Consider the following 21062-nt stretch of genomic DNA (forward strand, 5'->3'; position numbering starts at 1 on the left):
GGAGTAAGCAAAGATCTGAAACCTACTGTTCTGTCTTCATGTTTGTAGACTTTGTCTAGTGTTTCTGTAAAAAGAAAAAGAAATTTATACCAACTGTCCTAACGCAGATAACTGGAGGAGCAGGGTTTGTGGGTTCTCATCTTACTGACAAACTAATGATGGATGGCCATGAGGTTACAGTTGTGGACAACTTCTTTACGGGCAGGAAAAGAAATGTGGAGCACTGGATTGGTCATGAGAACTTCGAACTGATAAATCATGATGTCGTTGAGCCCCTGTACATTGAAGGTAGGTAGTCTCTGCTTTGGTATTTGCACTTTTTTGTGCCTTTCCCTTCTAAGTGCGTGCATCTGTAAAGAAATGAAATTTATGTGCTGAGTTCTGGGTTGATCTATCTAGTATCTGTATGCTTTGTTTATTATTAGCCTGTTTTCTCTGAGCAGTATGAAGAGGTTCAGAGCACTTTTGTCGGAAATCAGTTCTTCTTTTCTGACTGGACAGGAGGAAAGAGACCTTAAAAACATCCTGATATGTCTGATTTTGTGAGAAGGCAAGATGACAGTGGGTCAGTCTGTCTGTCCCATCCATTGTCCCACTTTACTATGTGCCTGCACAGGCTTACATACACAGAATATGTGGTCCAGATATTTCATGAACTGAAGTGTATTTGAGGGCTGCAGCTACACTAGACATGCATCCTGCAACTGTGTATGGTCAGTTGAGAGGAAATTAACTTTCCTTAGTTGCCTTCAGTGTCTTCTGTAGAAAACATTGCTCCTGCTTTTAGGTGCAGGCATTCTACAACCTGAAGAGTTGGAAAACAGCAGCACTGAATTTCCCTAGTTTTCAACAGAAAAAAAATACACCAATTCTAAAGGAAGAAGCAAACAAACAAAAGTGTGTTCTGCTTTAAAGTAGTAGCTCAACATCTGAACTATCATAAACCTCAAACTATTAAATAGTCAGATTTCAAGGCACCATTAACATGGTTGTATTGGAGAGAGACATGCATTTATAGACTTCTATGGGAGTATCTAACCATATAATGAGTCAGTGAAAGCATTGCTCAAATTACACTGCAGTTCTGGTGGGTGTGCTCCATCCTTTTAAAACTCTGTAGCAATGTACTTGTTCATTTTAAGAAAAAAAAAATGACTCGGTGGTTTGGGTTTTTTTAATTCCTGCTGAATTCTAGTGGATGGAATTTCACAGGAAGTATCTCTAGTAATTGCATCTCTTGTATTATTGGTTGTGATGAATTCCTGGCAACACTACTGAAACAGTCCTGCAAAAACACATGCTCCTGCTCTGTTCCAACAATGTGCTGCTTCAGATGCTGCCTGTTATTTAGAAGTTGTTTCAAACTTCTGCTTCCACTGACAGGATAATGGAACAAGAATCTTATTAACTGACTCCAGGTGCTGGTAGCTCATACCTCAGCCAGATCAATTTGTCAGCTTTTCTAATCTTTTCCATTCTTTTCCTTCTTTCTGACTGATTACATTTGAGACTTTCTTAGAGAATTATCATCATTGCTATATTGTTACCCAGCTAACTAATGAATGGGAATTCTGAGATCCTTCAGCTACCTTTTCCTATGGCCTATGTAATTAAGACAACAATTCCCTATTTAGTCCTGACAGCTAATTATTACATGTTATTCAGTGGGTAGTTTATTGAATGTCTTTTCATCTTCCAACAGTGTAAATTGAGGCTGGCATGGCTAAGTGTTAAAATAAAATTAACTTTCGTACACTAAGAACATGGTAAAATTTCATTTCATTGCAGAGTTTATAGTCCAATGAGGCAGTGGGGAGACAGTTTTTTAACAGATCAGCAAGTTGGCATATACATCAGATGCATCTTTTCTTACTCCCAGTTTTCTCCTTTTTACTTGTAAATAGAAGTTGGAATGACTGTGCAGTCATGATAAAAAGTAGGTTTGTGTCTAAAGAATTTCTCTGTATTTGCTGTCCTGTTTAAACCAGGTTATATAAGGTTGTTTGACAGCTCAGTTCCAGAGAGGAAAATCAGTGCTTTATTTCTGAAAGAGACCTCATTTTTGGTCTAGAAAGAGCAGTGCTTTCTCTTTGGATATGGAAAAGTGAATTTAGTCTCAAGATGGGTAGCTTTCAGCTTCACAGTGGTGCCTACGCACAATCTGCCTTGGCTGCGTCATTATCTTTGAACCATGACACCAAGTGGGACTCAGCATTCTTGCAGCTTCATCTGGGTTGGCCAGAGACAATAATAAATCACATAAACACACATTTTATTTTTTAGCCTTGTGACAACTGTAGTATTCTCTAGTGCTGAATGTCTTTCTCCTCTACTAGGATTTTATTTGCTTTAGCATTTGGAAATGTCAGTGGGAGATGCACAAGTTTTCACTTTGTTTTTTCCAAGCAGAAGAAAAAGGGTTTTGAATTCTTTAGTGGAATGAAAGTAGTTCAGGAATCTTGAAAGATAAAAAATAGTTAAAAAAAAGTTGGAAATAACTATATTAACCCTTTTTTCCTATTATAGTTCAGTTCTGTGTTTTTTAAGATATTTTCATTTCAGCCTGACCCCTCACATACAGCTTTAATACACTATTAAATGGGCACTTTTTTGGTACAGGAAGACAGAGTTTTTTTTTCTGAAGACTAGTCTGGAAAGAAAAGACTCTCTTAACACTCTTTTTTGTAGTATCAGGAAAAAAAATAGAAATACACCTTTACTTATTTTCTGTCTCATTCTCTACATTCATTAAGGTTACAAGTGCCCCAAGGTAGTCGCTTGAGAGCACTGTGGCTCGTGTTCCTACAAACCATATTGTAAGGACACACAGATGTTAATTGGAAAACAAATGAGAATTAATTCTTTATCTGGTGTTACTGTGATGCATCCCAATTTAGGGTAATGCATAAACTGCATTAGAAAATGTCAAGGGAAATTCTGTATTAAATAAAGGTATGTTATTATTGATGTACTTGGTTTCCATAGTAACATAAGCATTAGTGCTGTTTTGTTTATACTTACCTTTGCATTTGAGTTGACTCTGTGTTTGTAGTAAAAAGTAAGGGTTTGTTTTTATTTCACTTCAAGATACCCAAGTCTCTATTTCTATTGTGAAATATTGTTATACTTAAATATATGTTTTTTAAAAAGCAAAAATAACCCAAACAAAACCACAAGAAAACAAACAAAAAAGAACCCCCAAAAAACCAACCAGAAATACACAGCCCATATACCCCAAAAAATCCCCAAAACCACACACATGAAAAATCATGACACTTTCAAGGTGATGTCATAAGAAGGCACATGATCATTCCACAAACTGGACCCCTAAGCAGGAAAAAATGCCTCTCAATTCTCAGTCTTGATGTCTGGTTTTCAGCTACCCTAGGGTACACACAGCAGTTGAATGAATCTGAAAAAAACATCAGACAGTTATACATAGCCCATATCCTTCTCCCACTGATGTTTCTTCTTCCTGCTTCCTCAGCAACTTTTGGAAGCCTTAAAACAATCCTCTGTAAAGTGATAGGTGCACATTTCCTTTAAACCCAGCTATCTGCTGTATCTGAAAGATGTCCTCAGCTGAACTGCTGCACGGTTCACAGGAAAACAATTTGGCCTTGTGTTTCTTTTTGGTTGCTTGGTAGTGTTGTTTTGGTTTAGTTTTACTACACCTTTCACAAATTTGAAATGAAAACAGGCTTGAAAATGCCACAGATTTACAGTCAACAGTGGAAACAGTTGAGTCAGTTGAACTGATTTCCCTCCCCTAATCAAAGGTGCACAGTATGTTTTGAAAAGTACTGTATGATACTTCTAAAATTGCAGTCTATGGCAGCTGAAACTGCTGCCCAAACTCTTTGGGCAGAGCAGTGAAGAGTTGGTCCATTCTGATGCTCAAAAACTTTTATTTAAAATAAGTGCATGTGCACTACCTAAGTAATATAATATGAAATGAGAGAAGTGAAGTGTCAGTGGTAGGTAATGATCAACTGTTTTATGGCTTATGTTCTGAGATTTACTGATTTTCAGTTAAATAAAACTGTCTGGTTTTGCTCTTGGTTTGTTGTTCTGTTTTAATTCTTCATGCCAGCAGTCCAGTTTCTGGAAAAACATTTCTTAAGTGTTGGCTCTAATTTCAGTGACTGTTGTGAACACAAAGGTAGTTCTGACTCTCACTGAAAACATTTTAAAATGATATGATAAAAACACATTTTGCAAGTTGAGAGACAGGGTGTTAGCACACATGATGTTAACACCTGATACACATAGTGGCAAGGATATTGTCTTTCAGAGTTTGCAGGAGGTGTTGTAGTTGCTAGTTACATGTACATAGGTAAGTAAAGTATTTATAGACAAATTCTATAAACAGTATTTATAGAGTTTTAATAAATAATTTGCCTGACTGGGACTAAAAAAACCCTTTATTTTTAAGGACTTTGCTGGCTTGTAGGGCTGAGAGTTGATTTTTAAGGCTAAGACCAACAGTCTCACAAAATTGGTCAAAAGAATAGCTATAGCCTTCTTGTGAGTAACCTTCCAGATGTCAGGATAGCATTTTACTCAACAGTGCTCTACAGTATCCCAGAATTGTTCAGTCTTCAGGTCCTCTCTCAGGTAATTTAAAACACATACAAATACAAACACAAAGGATATCTTTAATTCATGGCACTTTTTTTTTGTTTTTCTTTGGCTTCCATACTTCCCAGATTTTTCCCTTCCTAGTCTCTGTTCTCTGTGCTTAATATGTTCAGCTTGCTGGTTTTAAATTGTTTGGTCAGGAAAGTCTATGGCAAGGCAGAGGGTAACAAATGCTACTTTATTTTGTTTGTCCAGAGCCAAGTGCAGTGGTGCCTTGATCTTGGTCTGGTGTGAGGCTGTCCAAAACTGCTCCAGTATGAGCAGTATGGTAAATCTTTATGAAGTAATTCCAGTTTGCCTGACATTACAGACAACATCTTTAGCATCAGGTAAATGAACTAGTATTTGTCCTTTTTAGTTCTGGGCAATAGAAATGTCTCGCTTCATTGTGTCAGCTTCTCTGGCCTGACCTCCAGTAATGAAATCAGCACAGCTGGTTTTTTTTCCAAGAAAAGTCCATACATTCAAGCTGAGAAACCTATTTGTATGCTTCTGATCAAAGCTCTTCTGCTCAGTGCTTCCTGACTAGCAAATACAGTGATGGATGCAGGTGCTTAGAGGAGTTAGTGACCCGTTTAGTCCTTTCTGGACCATGACAATGTGGAAGGCAGAAATTGAAGATGTAGGTCATTTCCTGTCATAGGAAAGGTGGTAGATTTCTCCCTTACCATTCACTTAGGAAGCATGGAGAACATATGCAGTATTAGGGCTAGAAAATGAAGATGATATGAAGGAAAGTAGTTTTATGGCAGTATTTTGGAGTTTTATGGAGTATTTTGTCCTAGTCACCCTTGGACAAGTGGTTTTACTGATCATTCTTGTTTAGCATTAAGGAAAACACAGGATTGAATGTTTGTGTCCAAATTTAGGTATTGCAGATTCCATGTATGCTAAATATCAGGGATTTTTTTAGCTTTTCACGTTGAGAAGGGCATAATTGGCAAACATTTGTTGCTGTTTATCTTGCAATATGTTACTTTAACCTTAGGTTGAACACAGAGTTCTATATTTGCCACAGTGTACCTTGTGTACCTGACTTGAATGTTTATGCCAGCTTCTGTGTCTGTGCTATAATTTGATTTTTTGGCCCTTTTTTCCAATAAAATTGTAACATAACAAATTTGTTTAATTTTTCTTTATCAGTAGTCTATGATCCTGTGCTTGCTAAACTATTTGCTGCTGTATTCACAGTTAACAAAGCTCTAGTTTCCCATGTGAGCTACACATAGAAGTTGCAGAATTTTATTGTTATCATTTGTTACTCTGTTGTGGTCCTTAACATAACACTTTGCACAACTGTTCACATGGTTGTTTTTGAATAATTGCGCCATGACTTTATTGCAAAGCCAGCTCAAGGCTTTGTATTAAATGTTGTAAATCTTCTTTACCTCATGTAACAAGAAAGAGTTGTGGAGGTCAATAACTAGATGTATTGCTTTCTGTCCTTCAGTAGATACTGTCCCAGGCACAAAACAGTTAATCCTTTGAAAAGCTGTAGCTTGGAGGGCTTTCCACAGCTCTGGCTGGAACAGAGATAAGTTTCCTGCTGTCTTAAATAACTTAACTTTGTGCTACAATGCACAAGGTTGTCAGCCAAGCTGGGTGGATGGCTTTGTCTAGCTGGCCTGCTGAAATTCTGAAACAGAAAAAAAAAAGCAGGTATTTTTCAGACCTGACAGTTAATAGAGGGAAGGTGGAATAAGAAACAATTGTTCTTATTTCAGCATTGTCAGATTGATGGGATCAAATTTGAAAAGTTTGTGGTAGAAACTTTTCGCCCTACTGAAATGTCCAGCATTCTCCAAATGTTTTGGAAAAATGGTTATATTTTCAATGGTCTGAGGCTTGATATATGAAAGATTCCTTCCCAGGCAAGAGGCAGAGGTCCTGTAGCTGCCTGGTTGCCTGTCCTGATCTAGAAGATGGCCATCTGACACTTGGCAATTTCCCCGTCTTCCATGTCTGTGCCAGTTCTGCTCTTGCTGAACCTTTTCCATGCAGGGATCGATTTTTGCCTTTATGCATGGGGGAAAAGTACATTGAGGTAAATGAGATGGGCAAAACTGTACCTCTGACAAAAAAAAAAACTTGTTTTTTTTCCCCCAGCTCCTTCTTTGTTTCATTTAAAACAATTGCTAGCTGGGAAACCAAAGAAGAATGAAGGACTAAAAGAAGGAGAGTGCTTTCTTGCTTGCTGTCTTGCTTTCCATCTTTATTTTGCACTGTTTTTCACACTTAGTTTAATGTTTAAAAATAAGTAAATAAACTTGAATAATATAAGGAGTTTTGGGGGTTTTGTATTTTACATGCATTTCTTTCTAGCTAACAGTTACGTGACCACTTGGATGATCACAAGCCTAGCTGTATCCTTGTGGAGCAAAAGGAATTGTAATTTTTGACCTTCTGTATATGAATTGCCACATGCCATTAAAGGAACCACTTCTATTTGGGCTGCAATGGGTCAAAAATTAGGAGTATTTAAAAAACAAAATCAAAAAAACCCACAAAATTAAATTAAGTGAAAGGAGAGGGAGGCAGGAAGGAGTTCATTTCTGCTTTGACAGGTTAGGATTGGGCAGTAAATTACTAACAGACCAAATTGTTTTTGAAGTTTTTCCTCTTTCCAAAAATTCCACCAGAGCTTGTCAAAACTAATGTAGAAAGGGTTGTGAAGAAATAGGTAGAAAAAAACCAGCATAAAACTCAGGTCAGACTTCAGCTTTGAGTTGGCTGTAGGTGACTTCAGCAATTACTTTGTTAATTTTTCTGCACCATGGTGTTCGAGTTGTGCTTGCTGCTTGCAAGCATCAGTCAGCATCTTTGTAGAGCATTCCTTACCCCGCTTCCAGTCTACCCCTTGTCTTTGGTTTTATGACAGTAACATCCTGTGGGAAGAAGATACTTAAAGCAAAACCTGAGGCAGTTATGTATTTTATTCATGTTCAGAACTCATCTGTAGGAATTGTGTTGAAGTTCAGTAATCCAGTTAAAATTTACCCCATGCTACATTTTTCCATCTTTTCCCCAGCACAAAAATTGATTCCAGCTTTATTCACTGCTTAAGTTTACAGTGTCACAGTGACCAAAGTAAGGAGTAGTTATTCCATGTCACACTTCATCATGCAGAACAATTAACTAGCTTCATGTTACAGAAGTAACTCCTACAAGTTTCATTTGGGTTAGCAATGCAGGCAGGGCTTGGAATTGAGGCTGAGCTGGGAACTTTGTTCTGCCAGCTCTCACTGCATCAGGTCATCTTTGGATGCTGTTTGTATTGCTATTACAGGTGCCCTGAGTGACAAACTCTTGATGCTGCACCAGAGTTGATAGTGGTTGGATGTACTATTTCCTGATCATTCAACAACAAATAGCAGAGAACCTGCTACATGAAATTTTACTTCTCTGCACCTTTTTATGTGAGAATAAATATTCAACATTGCACATCTGCCAAAGCTGTCTCTCTTTAGCTTTCTGGGCTGTTTTGACATCTTCTAGGCAGCAATTCATCCCTGCTCTGTAGAGATAAACAGCTGTAGACCAAAGAGAGAATGGCAACATAAAAGCAGATATATTTTGTGGCATCTGCATGAGCATACTGTCAAATATCATTTCTCTCTCAAGACAGTAAAACTTGTAGTTACAGTCATTAAGTTTGCCTTAGGAGCTCATCTTACGTTATGTTGATAGTTAATTGTTCTCTGGGGTGAGCTATGGCTTGAAATAATTTCTCCTTATTTTGGTCACTTGACATTGTGAGTTTAATCAGTGAATAAAATTATTTTGCAGGATTTCTTGTGTTGCAGTGATAATGCAGGGCTGCAGTATGTGGTGAACTTTGAAATGCTTCCTCCAGATGAACCAGTGTGTGCTTATCCAAGCTGTGTTACATAAAAATCAGGAGCTGAGCTTGCCCAGTAGACAATAGAACACTTAATCTAGAAAAACTTGATTTATATACAAGCACACTTCATTAGGGATTCAGAAATAAAGTAGGTTGAATATTTTACCATGCCAATATTGCTGGTATTTTTAAAGTGTTATTACCAGAAGATGTGCTTATCTTGAAAAGAATGTGATGTTTTACTGTGAAGGAGATACTTACTTACCTACTTTTCATTTTTTCATTGCTCAATAGCCTGTTGAAAAATAAGGGGTGACTTTCACATGCATAATTCAAGCCACTTATTTATGCTCTTGCCCTACTAATCTGCTTTTTTTAACTATATTAGAGGTCAAAAAGCAAAGGTTTGCATACTTGCTTTGTCAGGTGACATTTGAGAATGGGAAGGAAGTCTTGAACAGAAGGCACATTCCTCTAATATTTCAGTGTTTTCAGCTAGTTAAAAGCAGGTGATAACTTCATAGTTGATATTTTATTTTTTCATATAGTGATAGGATAAGGGGAGATGGCTTTAAACTGTAAGAAGGTTTAGATTAGAGACAGCAAACAGAATCACTCCTGTGAGGGTGGTGAGGCAGCAGAACAGGTTGTCCAGAGAAGCTGTGGATGCCTGATGAACACTTGAAAGTGTTCAAGTCCAAGCTGCATGGGGCTTTGATCAGCCTTGTCTAGTGGAATGTGTGGTGGGATTGAGGTGATCTTTAAGGTCTCTTCCAATTCAAACCATTTCTGATTTTTTTATTTTTTCCCTACTAGATGTAGCTTGTATACAGCTTGTGCTGTTTAAGTAAGTATGGTTGTACTTAAATAGAGACAAAGGAAAACTTTTTTGGTTTTCTTTTTGGGTTTGGTGTTTTGTTTTTGGTTTTTGTTTTTGATAGTCAAGGGTGCTTCTAACCTGTTTTAAGTAGGAAAAGTAATTTATTAGAGGAAAAAGTTCATAATGTCACAGATACTGTGAAAGTTAAAGCCCCCAACAGAAGGCTATGAGAAATCAACATGTGGTCACAGTACAGATTATTTTTAATGCTATGATTTTCTATCGCTTTTTAATAATAAAACACCTAAGGAAATAGAAGGAAAAAGTTTGTTTGACCAGTAGTGTTCTGTTCTAGGGCAAGGCAGCCTTGTGCCAGGCAGTATTTTCTTCTGTCAGAAGAGCAACTAGCCTTGACTTTTCCAGCTTCTTTCTGGTTTCAATGTCAAGTCTTCTTAAAAAAACCCAAAACCCTAACTTTTCTTTTAAAACACAAAGGAATCATTTTCCCTTTCTTTTATCAGGCCATTCTAATTATTACTTCACCTTTTGATTGCTTTTCTTGAATGTCCTTGGTGTAGGGGATTTGTTCTTCCTTAAACATCTCATTTGAGTTTATGTTTAATTTTTACTTTTGCAGTTGCTTATCCAGGGGTGGTTTTTTTAAGATAGTTCTGGCTTGCTGTGATTCAAGATACATAGAAGACAGAAAGACATTAACAAATTTACAACAGTCATGTTATGAAAGGCTTGCAGGTTGAGCTTTTGAATATCAGATACTGCCTATGACACTGAATCCAGTTTTCATTGTTTTGTTTTTATTGTAATTTAACAAATTTGTTTCCAACAGTCTTTTGTTTCTAATACCTCCAACCTTCAATCAACTCAGACAATGAATTTCAACTAGTTCTTTGGTTAATTGTATTTCATAACAGGGAGTGGAGGAGTGTGTCAAAATCTCTGTATTGGGTTTTGATTTGTGTGTTTGTTTTTTAATTAAAGCTAAAATACTGTATTATCCAAAGTTGCATTGCATATATGTGACAAAAGTAGCAGAGGAAAAAAAGACAGAAGTTGCATGCTTGTATCTTGCTATGTATATCTAATATATAAATAATACAAAGCTGAAGTTTGTAGCTGCTTAAAAACTTGAGGATAACAGAATGTTACAAATACTTTTGCAGCTTCTAAACATTTTGGAACTTCTCAGCTAAATTTTTTATAAGTGGAAAAGTGTGAACACCAACACAGACATATATATCCATGTCAACAATGTCAATATATTACATTATGCTCTAGGTGTTGTTTTATTAAAAATTAAGTTTTTCTTAGAGTTACAACAGGTTTGTGTACATATCATCTGTAGGTAGCAATACAGGAAGTGCTGGGTTCCAGTGCTAGGAAGTGCATAAAGGAATACTTATTTCTTGACTTCAGTTCTTTCTCGTTTAATATCTTATGTGGGAAAATAATAATGCTTTCCCCTCTATTTTTCTGTAGTGGACCAGATCTATCATTTAGCATCTCCTGCTTCTCCTCCTAATTACATGTATAATCCTATAAAAACATTGAAGACCAACACTATTGGGACATTAAACATGCTGGGTAAGTGGAATTTTTTTTATTACTTTACTTGGTAAGACATCATATAATCCTGACAGAGTTGCTGGGGAGATGGGAGGATGAAGCAAATGAGTTGTACATTTTAAAAAGTTGTTTCTTTACACAAAATAAGGTTAGGGGTATTTTTACCCTCTTTGAAGACTTTTGTTTTCCTTTAAATATATCTGCAAATGAACACTAATTACATGGCTGTCAAAGGACAAGAACTTTGTGCCTGTAAGTTGGCTATGGAGTGTGCCATAATTACAGAAGTAATAGAAACAATTAAGAGCATGGGATTTTTATAGCACAGTTGTGTTCATGATTGCTAGCAAATTCTGAAAGAGTGTTTAATGTCAAGCATCATGCTGGATAATTAGAAGGCTTTGTCTGTGTTTTCAGCTTTGTCTGCTAGTTGTGATGTTGGGAATGGGTCAGTGAAAAGAAGGCCTCAAGACTTCACTACTTTTTCCTCCCATCTTTCTGCCATTTGGTATGATGCAGGCTGATCTGAATGTCAGTGATCCTAAGAATTGTTGAGTCAGAAAAAATCCTGGGCATTAGCATAGCTGAGTTTCTTATTTGAGTGATACTCTAGAGAGTACAGTTCAGAGAATCAAGTGATTCAGAAGCTATTGAATGACAGAGGTGAGAGATTTGTTTGATTTGCCATGCGAACTTGAAGACCAGAAAGCCATTGAAATGGACTGGAGGATAATCTCAAGTGATGGGTAGGATGATCCAAGCAGTTTAAAATGGCATAATAAAGAAGAAATTGTTGATTTTTGTCTATAACATGTTATTCTGTGTAAGTTTCTTTACATGGCTTGTCTTTAATCTATGTAAGGAAGGATTTGATAATCATAATATACTATGTTGTTTCAAGATCCTGATTTCCTAAGTGGAATGCTTCCCTGGCCTTTATTTAGATTGTAATAGATTAAGTTCTTGGATCTTGATTCAGTGCAACTGCTCGTCTCAGAAGCAAACACGTCCCATGTAGCTGCTGCTCTGCTATTTCTTAAGTTTTCTAGTTTGGAAGTGGGAGCTATGGATGTGATTTACAACTAAATTCGCCTACTGAAAGAGATCAAATTGTCTTTAAAAACATGTAAAACAGGATCACACTAAAGCAGCTAGCATGAGTGAAAGATTCTTGCACTTGCTCTAATTATGTTCTTCTTTCCCCTTTGCCCAAAATCTAGGTTTAGCTAAACGTGTTGGAGCACGGCTGCTGCTGGCCTCTACGTCAGAGGTTTATGGAGGTAAGAAGAATGAAACAGTATTTAGAACTCTTCAGATATGACTATGTATTTACACATCTTTTGTGTATGATAGATTTTCATCACTGTCTTAGCTTGCTTTTTTAGGAGATGTTCTTCTTACAGTTTAAAATGTGAGAAGGGCATTTACAGTGCTTGCTTTATGTATTTAATCAAGAGTGGTGGCAGGAGACTTGCAGTGTTGTCCATATCTTTCCGGTGTCCTTTACGTCTCTTTTTCCAAAGGGCTTGTGGGGAAATTGAGTGTTGTACTCAAAGTCCAGATGCCATAATGAAAACCTGAGAAGAAAGATTTCAATAGCAAATATGCATATCTTTTTCCCATCACATAGGAATTGTATTGTTAAGATTTAGCAATTGCCCTGCTGTCTAAGAGACAAAGGACGTAACCCCCAAGCTAAAGGAAATACTGGTTGTGCATGCAGGTTCTTGTGGTGTATCTTAAAATGTAATATTTGGGAATGCTCTCCATCTTCCTCTTGCTGTTAGAAGTGAAGGAGTGAAAGAATGATGGATAGAATGGTGACTGGATGCAGCAAGAATCTTAGTACTTCCTAGGGTCTTTAACAGACCCTGTGCCTGCTAGATGAACTTCCTTCTGTTCTGAACTAGTGCATAATTGATAATAGCAGTGTTGAAAGATTAGTGGAGATACACAGGCACAGTACCCTGCTCAGTGGGAGTAGTTTGAGTCTCAGCTGAGAAGAACAAACAAGTAAACAAAACATGGTCAAAGGTACAAGATACAAAACATTGTGAGCAAGAAGTGAGGAACAACAAAGAACACAACTCCAGGTGTACACTTTTGGTGGAGCAACTTCAGAAGATGGAAAGTAAATGTCCAAGCAAGAGATCACTAAGATGATTGGCCAGCCAAAGCGGCCTGAACATATGCAGCGTTCCTACTGCCTCCCAAGCCTTAGATTATCTATGGTCATGCTCTACAGAGAAAAATGATAGCCCCAAGGACTCTTCTGCAATTGAACAATCTCCCTTCTGGAGTATCTCTTCTCCCACAGCATCTTTTCAGGCCTTTTTAAGATTGTTGTGAATTTTTATAATCATGTAAAACTTGTGTGCATTTACCATTGCTCTGTGGCTGTCATATGGCACAAATTCATCCATAATCATGTCTGAACAGCATAAAATCTGGAAGGTTTAATCAGAACTGACTGTCAAGGTTTTTTCAAAAAATTAGCTCTCAGCACTAGGAAGTTCTGTAGTAATGTATGCAAACTTCAAACCCAGTAGAAATTATACCATTCTAAAGACAACAGAGGGGGAAATTTAACCAATAGTTTTTAATTTTTCAAGCATATAAAGCACACACTAGTAAGGTTCCTAGGTGATTGTTGTTTTTTTATAATCAAGAACTTCTATGCTGGATCAAACCAAAGGATTGTCTAACCTGATTGTGCCCAGTCATAGCTAGTAAAAATGCTTAGGGTAAAATAGAAGAAATGTAAGTATTTTGTGGTGCATCACTCTTACCTCAGTAAGAAACACAGTACATCCCTATTTTCCTTTCCTTGTTTCCTATTTTATGAAATTTGAATATGTTTTACTTTCCTACATAACCTATAATGCCTCTTACATAACTGCTGCCTACATAACCTGTAATATTTCCTCTGAATCCCATTAGGTAAAAGTTGTGTTCATGCCCTTGAGCCTTTGACACTCTGTTCACACACTCTTTTAGGGAAAGCAGTTGCTGGCTGTTGTTTGCTTGTACTCAGTTATTTTACTAGTCTTTCATCTTCTGCCTCTGCTGTTTTCATGTTTCCAGTGATTGTACTTTAAAGAAATTGTGTTAAAACGTAAGATTTTCTAAAGTGCAGAATTCAGAGAGAAGATGTGCTGGCTTGTATAACACAAATGCTCTACTGAAAGTTTCATCACATATAGTCATCTTTTGATATACCATAATCTAAGGTGGGTTTTTTTTTTCCCCATAGATCCTGAAGTTCACCCTCAAAATGAGGATTACTGGGGGCATGTGAATCCAATAGGTCCCAGAGCCTGCTATGATGAAGGGAAGCGGGTTGCAGAGACCATGTGTTATGCATACATGAAGCAGGTATTAAACTTGTACCAGACTCGGTGTTTTTTCTGTAATTACTGAAGGCCAAATGTATGGCAGGGCTGGAATATGTGTATTTAGGGGGAGGAGGGCAAAGAGAATGTCTTAAGTAGGAGCACTTACCATGTTGTTGCAAAATCTGTTTTCTTTAATGGGAAGGTTTTATTGCTCCCATCTGTTGTGTGTTTTCAGATGAGCAGTCTTCTTGTGGAAAATGTACTTTAGTGTTCTTAATAGGTATAATATGTCTTTCAGTATAGTAAATAGTTTTTAGACAGATTAAACTGAGGTGACCTTAGTGTGCTTAAAAGTCAATGGGATTGAATCAAGCCATTACTGATAAATGTGTAATGTTGAAGGAGAATAATCAAAATGAGAATATACAGATAAGAATGGGAAAGGTCTTTAATGAGTACTTACATAGAAGCAATATATTTTAAGCACTTTTGAAATGTCTTAAAATTATGTAGGTATAAATTACAGACCCTAATGAATATCTAGCTGTGTAATGCCTGTTTTCAAAGACAGTAACATGAGGATAAAAATGCAATTTAAAATATGTTTAAGAAATTATACATGCCAGTTTTCTTGTGTTTCCTAACCAGTAAGTAGAAACTCATCATTAACTAATGTAGCATTGACTGTTTACCTGTAAGTAAATCTTGCTTAATTGAGGTTCATCTAAGCTTTAGGAGACTATTCAATTAGCAAATATGACACACTAAAGAAAATGGTATCAGTATTTCTTGTTTGCAGCCTTAATATAAAAAAGTATAAATCACACATAGTGTATTGTATAGAATTTTAAACCTTTAAATTAGAAAATTCTAAGTACTTTATAAACGTTGAAAACAGAATCAAGCTGAAGTGGTAAGACTTTAAGAGATGGTATTTTAGTATAGAGTAGTAATTTTGTCTCATCTCTTCTACCAGACAGGGAAGGCAGAGGTTCTGTCTCCTTTGTTCTCTTTTAAATCATTTAAGGTCCAGCATGGCGATACTGCTCTTGTTCAGGATGATGTCTCCAGTATTTCACTGTAGCAGAATATTCCTTGTCAGTCTGGAAACCCATTTGCAGTTGAAGATTACAGTTTTTATGAGAAATTCTCATGCTCTAGGGTGTTGCATTTTTTGCAGTATTCTTTTAGAAGGGCATGAGTAGGTAATTTTAAAAATCATGGGCTATATCTTAAAACCACAGAGTGAGTCGTGATAGCATCTCAGAGATTTTATGCAGGATTTACAATAAATGGGAAAGGTTTATAAGGTGGAACTGCAGTGCACATGTACATTAAGTAAAAACTCATTATGCAGATGGCCTGTCTGTCCTAGAGGCAGTTCTGTGACATATTTCTTGTACTTTGTTATGGGTTAGTGAAGTCTGCCCAAGCTTGTCCTAAGTTCAGCTATATTCTAAAACACTGTTGAGCTGGTGTGGGGAAAAGAGAGGGGGTGAGCCGTGTTTAGGTGATATGGTGTTACTAGTGGAAGAAACCTTACCTTTTGAAAAGGTCTGATTTCCTCTATGTAGATAAGCATTGTGCTTTTAAAATGATTTTCAGTAGGAGTGAATTAGCCCCAAACGGTTAGGATTTGCAGTATTTTAAGCTAAAATATTTCCAGAATCTCTCAGCTTCAATTAAAATAAGAAACAGACAAAGTTATTTTGCATTTTTTGGTCATTTCTTAAAAAGATTTCCATCATCATGCACATTCCTAGGTGCCTTAAATACATAATAGTGTTTCCAAAAAAAGTGAAGTAAAACTAACCTTCTGCATTATATTTCAGACAGCCTGTTTGAATCAGAATGGTTTTTGAATCTAGTCAATGTTGACTATTTGCTGTTGTCAGAGTTCCTCAATAGCTTGTCCTGACCAAGGCATTTTTAGTGTGTTCTTTTCTGCTAGTGATGTTGTTTTGTTCACTTATTTTGACCCTGTGAATTATTAATTTCTTGACATTATGACCTGAAAAAGTGGTGAGGGGGAGTTTCAGCACACACTATTGCAATGGGAATTTTGTGCTTCATTGAGGACTTGCCATTCAATTATCTGTGCAACCTTAAAAAAAATTGTATTTGACATTCTGGAGCTACCTGGAAATCTTAGTATTAATGTTTGTGCCAATACTCTGGATTAATTTAAATACTGACTAGAATCTGATACTACCTTCATAGCAGCGATTTGCGTCATCTGCTTAGGTGTGTTGTAAGTAAAAATACATACCAGTTAAAGTGCTGTGCATTTAAGGGTGTTTTGTGAACTAGATTTCTTTCTTCTCTTATACTACTGACCTGCAAGGAAATTCTCCAGAGCTGAAGAAATACTTCAAGTCACTAGGGAATGTTACAGGAGAATTTCTATTCTCCTTCCACTTTCTTCATCCATTTTTTCTTACCAGCTATGTGCCTCTGAAAGCTTTGGTGGTAAGAAATGGGCTTGGTTGTGATACAACTATCACATTAAGTGATAGTTTTGGAATTGCCTTAGAATAGCTGAAGTGTTGAAATATAAGCATAACATTTCAACTGTAAAATTGTAGGCTGTGTTCAGGGACCTGCATTATGCCCAAAGTATAGAGTCAGATGATTTAGGCTATCCTTCCTAGCTTGTTTAGGAGCTTTAGTGTTTATGTAGTTCAGATCTCAGCATCACTGTTTCTGCAAAATAATTCTAAAAATCTATTAGTAGAGTGTTAATGGCATTTTTTAATACAATTGACAGCACATACAAATAAAATTCCTTGGACCCAGCCTCACTGTAGAGTATTGTAGCTTAAACACATTGTAGATGGATCCAGTGTACACAGTGCTAGTAATTCTGCTGTGATTGCAATTTAGAGGTTTGGGAACAATTTTGAGAGTTAATGATCTGTGAAATACATGGGAAAGAATATGAATCAGTAAGAAAGGGACTATTAGAGCAAGGAATGCTGACAACAATCTAAGTAATTTTGGCTGAGATACTGGTAAAGATTTTTGTCAGGTCACAGTGATACCCCTGCTACTGTCTGGACTTCTCCAGCAGATTCTTTTTAATTCCAGTTGTCTGCTGGAGAGCAGACATTTGTAGCTTTTTCTTTTATGCAGGGAGGTCTGGCTCATACTTGCTGTTTAGATAGATCCACAGACTTTACAAGGAAGGAGGCACTGGTAATTAATAGGAGAAACTTGCCTGATATCCTTGTGAATTATGGCCACAACATGTCATATTCAAATTGTTTTGGTTAAAAGAAATTTGGTATTTGAATTGTATTAATCTGTTTTCTAAGACAGTCAACACAAGAAAATGCCTGTTCTTAAAAAGCTTATAAAATTAAAATATGTCTTTTTAAGTTATGGAGTTATTATAGCATCCTTGATATCCTTGATAGTTTCTGGACCTGGGATCTCTAAAACATAAATCACTGGCAAAGACTCATGCTGGAAACCATGGACAGCTTTGTTTTGCATGGGAGACTGCATAATTAATATTACATTTTAACTGACAGCTATAGAATAGTCCTGAGTACTTACTCAGAAGAGGTATCTCTGTAAGCAATAACAACCTTTTCTGCTTCTTTACTGTTTCTTTTCATCTGTACAGGCACAGTCTCTGCAAAGAAATTCATACTGATAAATAATAGAGCGAGCTGAAGTGTTCTGCTAGTCCACAATCCTGCATTTTATCATCTTGCTCTCAGGCTCTTTTTTGGATTGCTCAAGGAATTTTCTTTCTGATCAATCTGCTGTGGGAAGACATTGTCTTAAACTGTGAGGGCAGGAGGCAGTTGATCACATTTTATCTCAGCATTAGGGATAAATCTCAAGCTCTCTTATGTTTAGTAGTATAAATATGAGCCAAAGAGGGGTATTTTTCTTTCTCTAGGATGTAATAAAATACTGTACATGACTTACTGCTGCAAACCTGGGAAAGTAATTGACTTTGATAGTGGGAATATGGTAGAGGTAGTCAGTCATTACTACATGTTATTGATAATATTCAGAGTAACAGGACATAGCTAAGACAGAGTTCATACAAAAAGGAGTAGAGTTACTCAGCATATAAAAAAGATCACTTCAAATGAGATGTTCATGAAACAGCAAAAGCAGCATTATGACAATTTTTAAATTCTCCAAAATCTCTTTGTCTGTGGAAGAGTTTCTTTTTAGGAGACAGATTCCAGTTTTAAAGGGGAAAATGAAATTTAGCTGCATAGAAAATAGATTTTTCAAAGCAGTTAGCTGCAGGGAAAAGCTTTGCTAAATGATACTATAAAAGGTTACTCATTTTAAAAGACAACACTACAGTGGGGTGAGGAGAATAAATAAAAGGGAGAAGAAATAATGAGTTCATTGTTACTATGAGTAAGTGCCTACAGAGAACGTGTTGTTTTTCTTTTCTAGATCCCTTGCTAGTTTCCAGCCAATACTGGAAAACAAGGCTGCTGCTGTAGCTTGTGCTGTGCAAGAAAGGCTTTTTGGTCAGCATTGTTGAATGAGTTATTTTTATCTTGAATAATAGCTTCCAAGTGCCTTATTTTCTGCACTTGTTGTTAATGGCAGTATCTGGAAAGCCCATGGGAAATACAACCTGTTCCTGAAGGAGTCAGTGGCCTTCTTAAGATAAAGTGCTAGGTAAAACAAAGGAGCAGCTCTATAAAAGTATGTATTTCCAAATGCTGTGAAGGCTTTGGGAATCGTTCTGTAATGTGCTGCTGGAAGTATACATTTGAAATGTTACACTGCTGTACTTTTTTAGCTAGCAAGAAATAAAGAGTATGGTCCCAGCTGATGCATTTTGCATGGGAAGAGACTTCTGCTTTTTCCAGAGTCTCTTTCAGCAGGAAGGACACAGTGGATGTTGTGAGGTTCTTTTTTTGCCTCTGTTGTGGATACAAGCTTGTTGGACAAAGACTGTGTATCTTTTCCTGTGGCACAATAGTTACCTCCCTTGTTACTGTTAGTTTACCATTTAGTTGCAATTGGGCAAACAAGGCTTGATCATGACAAATGAAATCTTACTTGTAGTTAAATGGAATTAAATATTGTTTGACTTTCTCCACACTGGGAAGTGTTGGGCTTTACCTGTACTACTTGGTGTTTCTGATTTCTCAACACCAAGTAGTACTTGATGTATTGAATGTCCCTTTTGCCTGTCTCTCGCCTGTAAAAAGGTAGTTCTACTGCTTTCACAAAACATCTTTGAGGTTTAGGAGTCACTTGGAGACCTAAGAGAGAAGGTCACATTTTCCTGCAAGTGTCTCTTGTAGGTGAAGCTACATTTATTTCCAAGAAAAATGTGTTTCCAGATCTCTTCTGGGTGAAGTGTGTGTGAGCTGCAGCTTTCAGCCATGGGTGTACTGACAATACACTTCTTTCACATACATCCTCTTCCAAGACAAGAGCAAGTGTTGGTCTAAGCCTTAGTAAAACACATGGAAAATACAAGATGTTCTGTGTATCCTCTGAAGGAATGGTTATGGAAGGAATGTTTGCAACTCCAGAACACTGTGGTTGTGACTTCAGTTGAATCAGAGCACACAGTTTGCTTCAGACAAATTTTTTCCGGTAACTGATACAAGGATGTCTTTTTCTGGGAGGTGGGAGGACTTGGTAATATGAGGAGGATGTATTGGCCTGTACCAACATACCTGTAACATAGGCCTGTATTGAGGTTGATAGCTTCCTCCCTACCTTGTGACTGTCACTTTCAGATGGTAGCATCTATCTGCTTACAGTATACCATATTGCTCTGAGCTCAGCAGTATCCTATTTTAGCTCACAAGGGCCAAACATCCTTCTTGTAGGCTTTATCATAAACTGTGGCTTGTCCAAATGAACGTGTCAGTCAAAATATCTCAAGAGAGATTACTTCAGTCTGCAGTCTCTAACTGTTAAAATGCTTTCTGTAGAAAGAACTTCTGGAAATTACAAAAATGTTTCTTGATAAAAACTACACCATTGAAGACTTTGATTGTAATGCATGTATTTACATAGCCTAATAAGAAGGGCACTAGAAAATATTAGGGCTGTAGTTACAAAACCACTTTATGGCCCTTGTAAAAGATACTTCTGACATGCTCAGCTTTTTTAAAGTATGGACTTCTGTAATCTGTGGAAATGTGGTCTTGGTACTATGATTGTGAGACTTCACTTTTATGTGCAAAGAAAGTAGCTAAGTCCCAGGTGAAATAAGTTGTTATTGGAAGGGTATTATTGGAAAATCTTAAAAGTTCTTAATGGAAGAAAATACATGTGCTAAAATCATGAGCTGTTCTAGCACTGATTTAGATTTGCATTACAAATACTGAGAACTAGTATAAATTACCTTGGTGTATGCACTACATTTTTCAGGAGGGCTGAGGAGAGATTTGAAGTGTTTCATTATTACAAAGTAATGCATTATTAGAAAGTTAAACCTGAAGGAGAGATTCTTAAAAAGCTTTTTTTCAGGGTAGTGTTTACACTTTTAGGGAGATAGATGCTTTTATTAAGGAAGTAACAATTCTTTTTTCTTTGGCTACAGGAAGGAGTTGAAGTGAGGGTTGCCAGAATATTCAATACCTTTGGTCCTCGAATGCATATGAATGATGGAAGAGTTGTCAGTAATTTTATCCTACAAGCTCTGCAGGGAGAACCACTAACAGTAAGTGATGACCTCCTGGTGATATGAAGAACAATTCACCTTTATATCTTGTCTTGATGTGTTGCAAATGAGGATAGATTTTAGACAATATTGATGTTCCCCTCCTCCAAAATGTAGTTTTCCAGTATACCAAACCTAAATGTAAGGAAGTACATGTCTGAAGATGTGCTC

At 36.8% G+C, this 21062-nt stretch overlaps 1 protein-coding gene across 2 annotated transcripts in view; it reads left to right on the top strand.

Moving 5' to 3' along the window:
- UXS1 (UDP-glucuronate decarboxylase 1) overlaps positions 1–21062 on the top strand; it is a 54686-nt gene that overhangs the window by 24660 nt on the left and 8964 nt on the right. For both annotated transcript variants that reach the window (XM_054654489.2, XM_077173373.1), the window contains exons 6-10: positions 108–288; positions 10800–10904; positions 12107–12166; positions 14140–14261; positions 20772–20891. In XM_054654489.2, the coding sequence (XP_054510464.1) occupies positions 108–288; positions 10800–10904; positions 12107–12166; positions 14140–14261; positions 20772–20891 (588 nt within the window). The remainder of the gene's footprint in view (positions 1–107; positions 289–10799; positions 10905–12106; positions 12167–14139; positions 14262–20771; positions 20892–21062) is intronic.

Source organism: Agelaius phoeniceus, chromosome 2 (genome assembly GCF_051311805.1).
Source record: "Agelaius phoeniceus isolate bAgePho1 chromosome 2, bAgePho1.hap1, whole genome shotgun sequence".
NCBI classification, from domain to species: Eukaryota; Metazoa; Chordata; class Aves; order Passeriformes; family Icteridae; genus Agelaius; species Agelaius phoeniceus.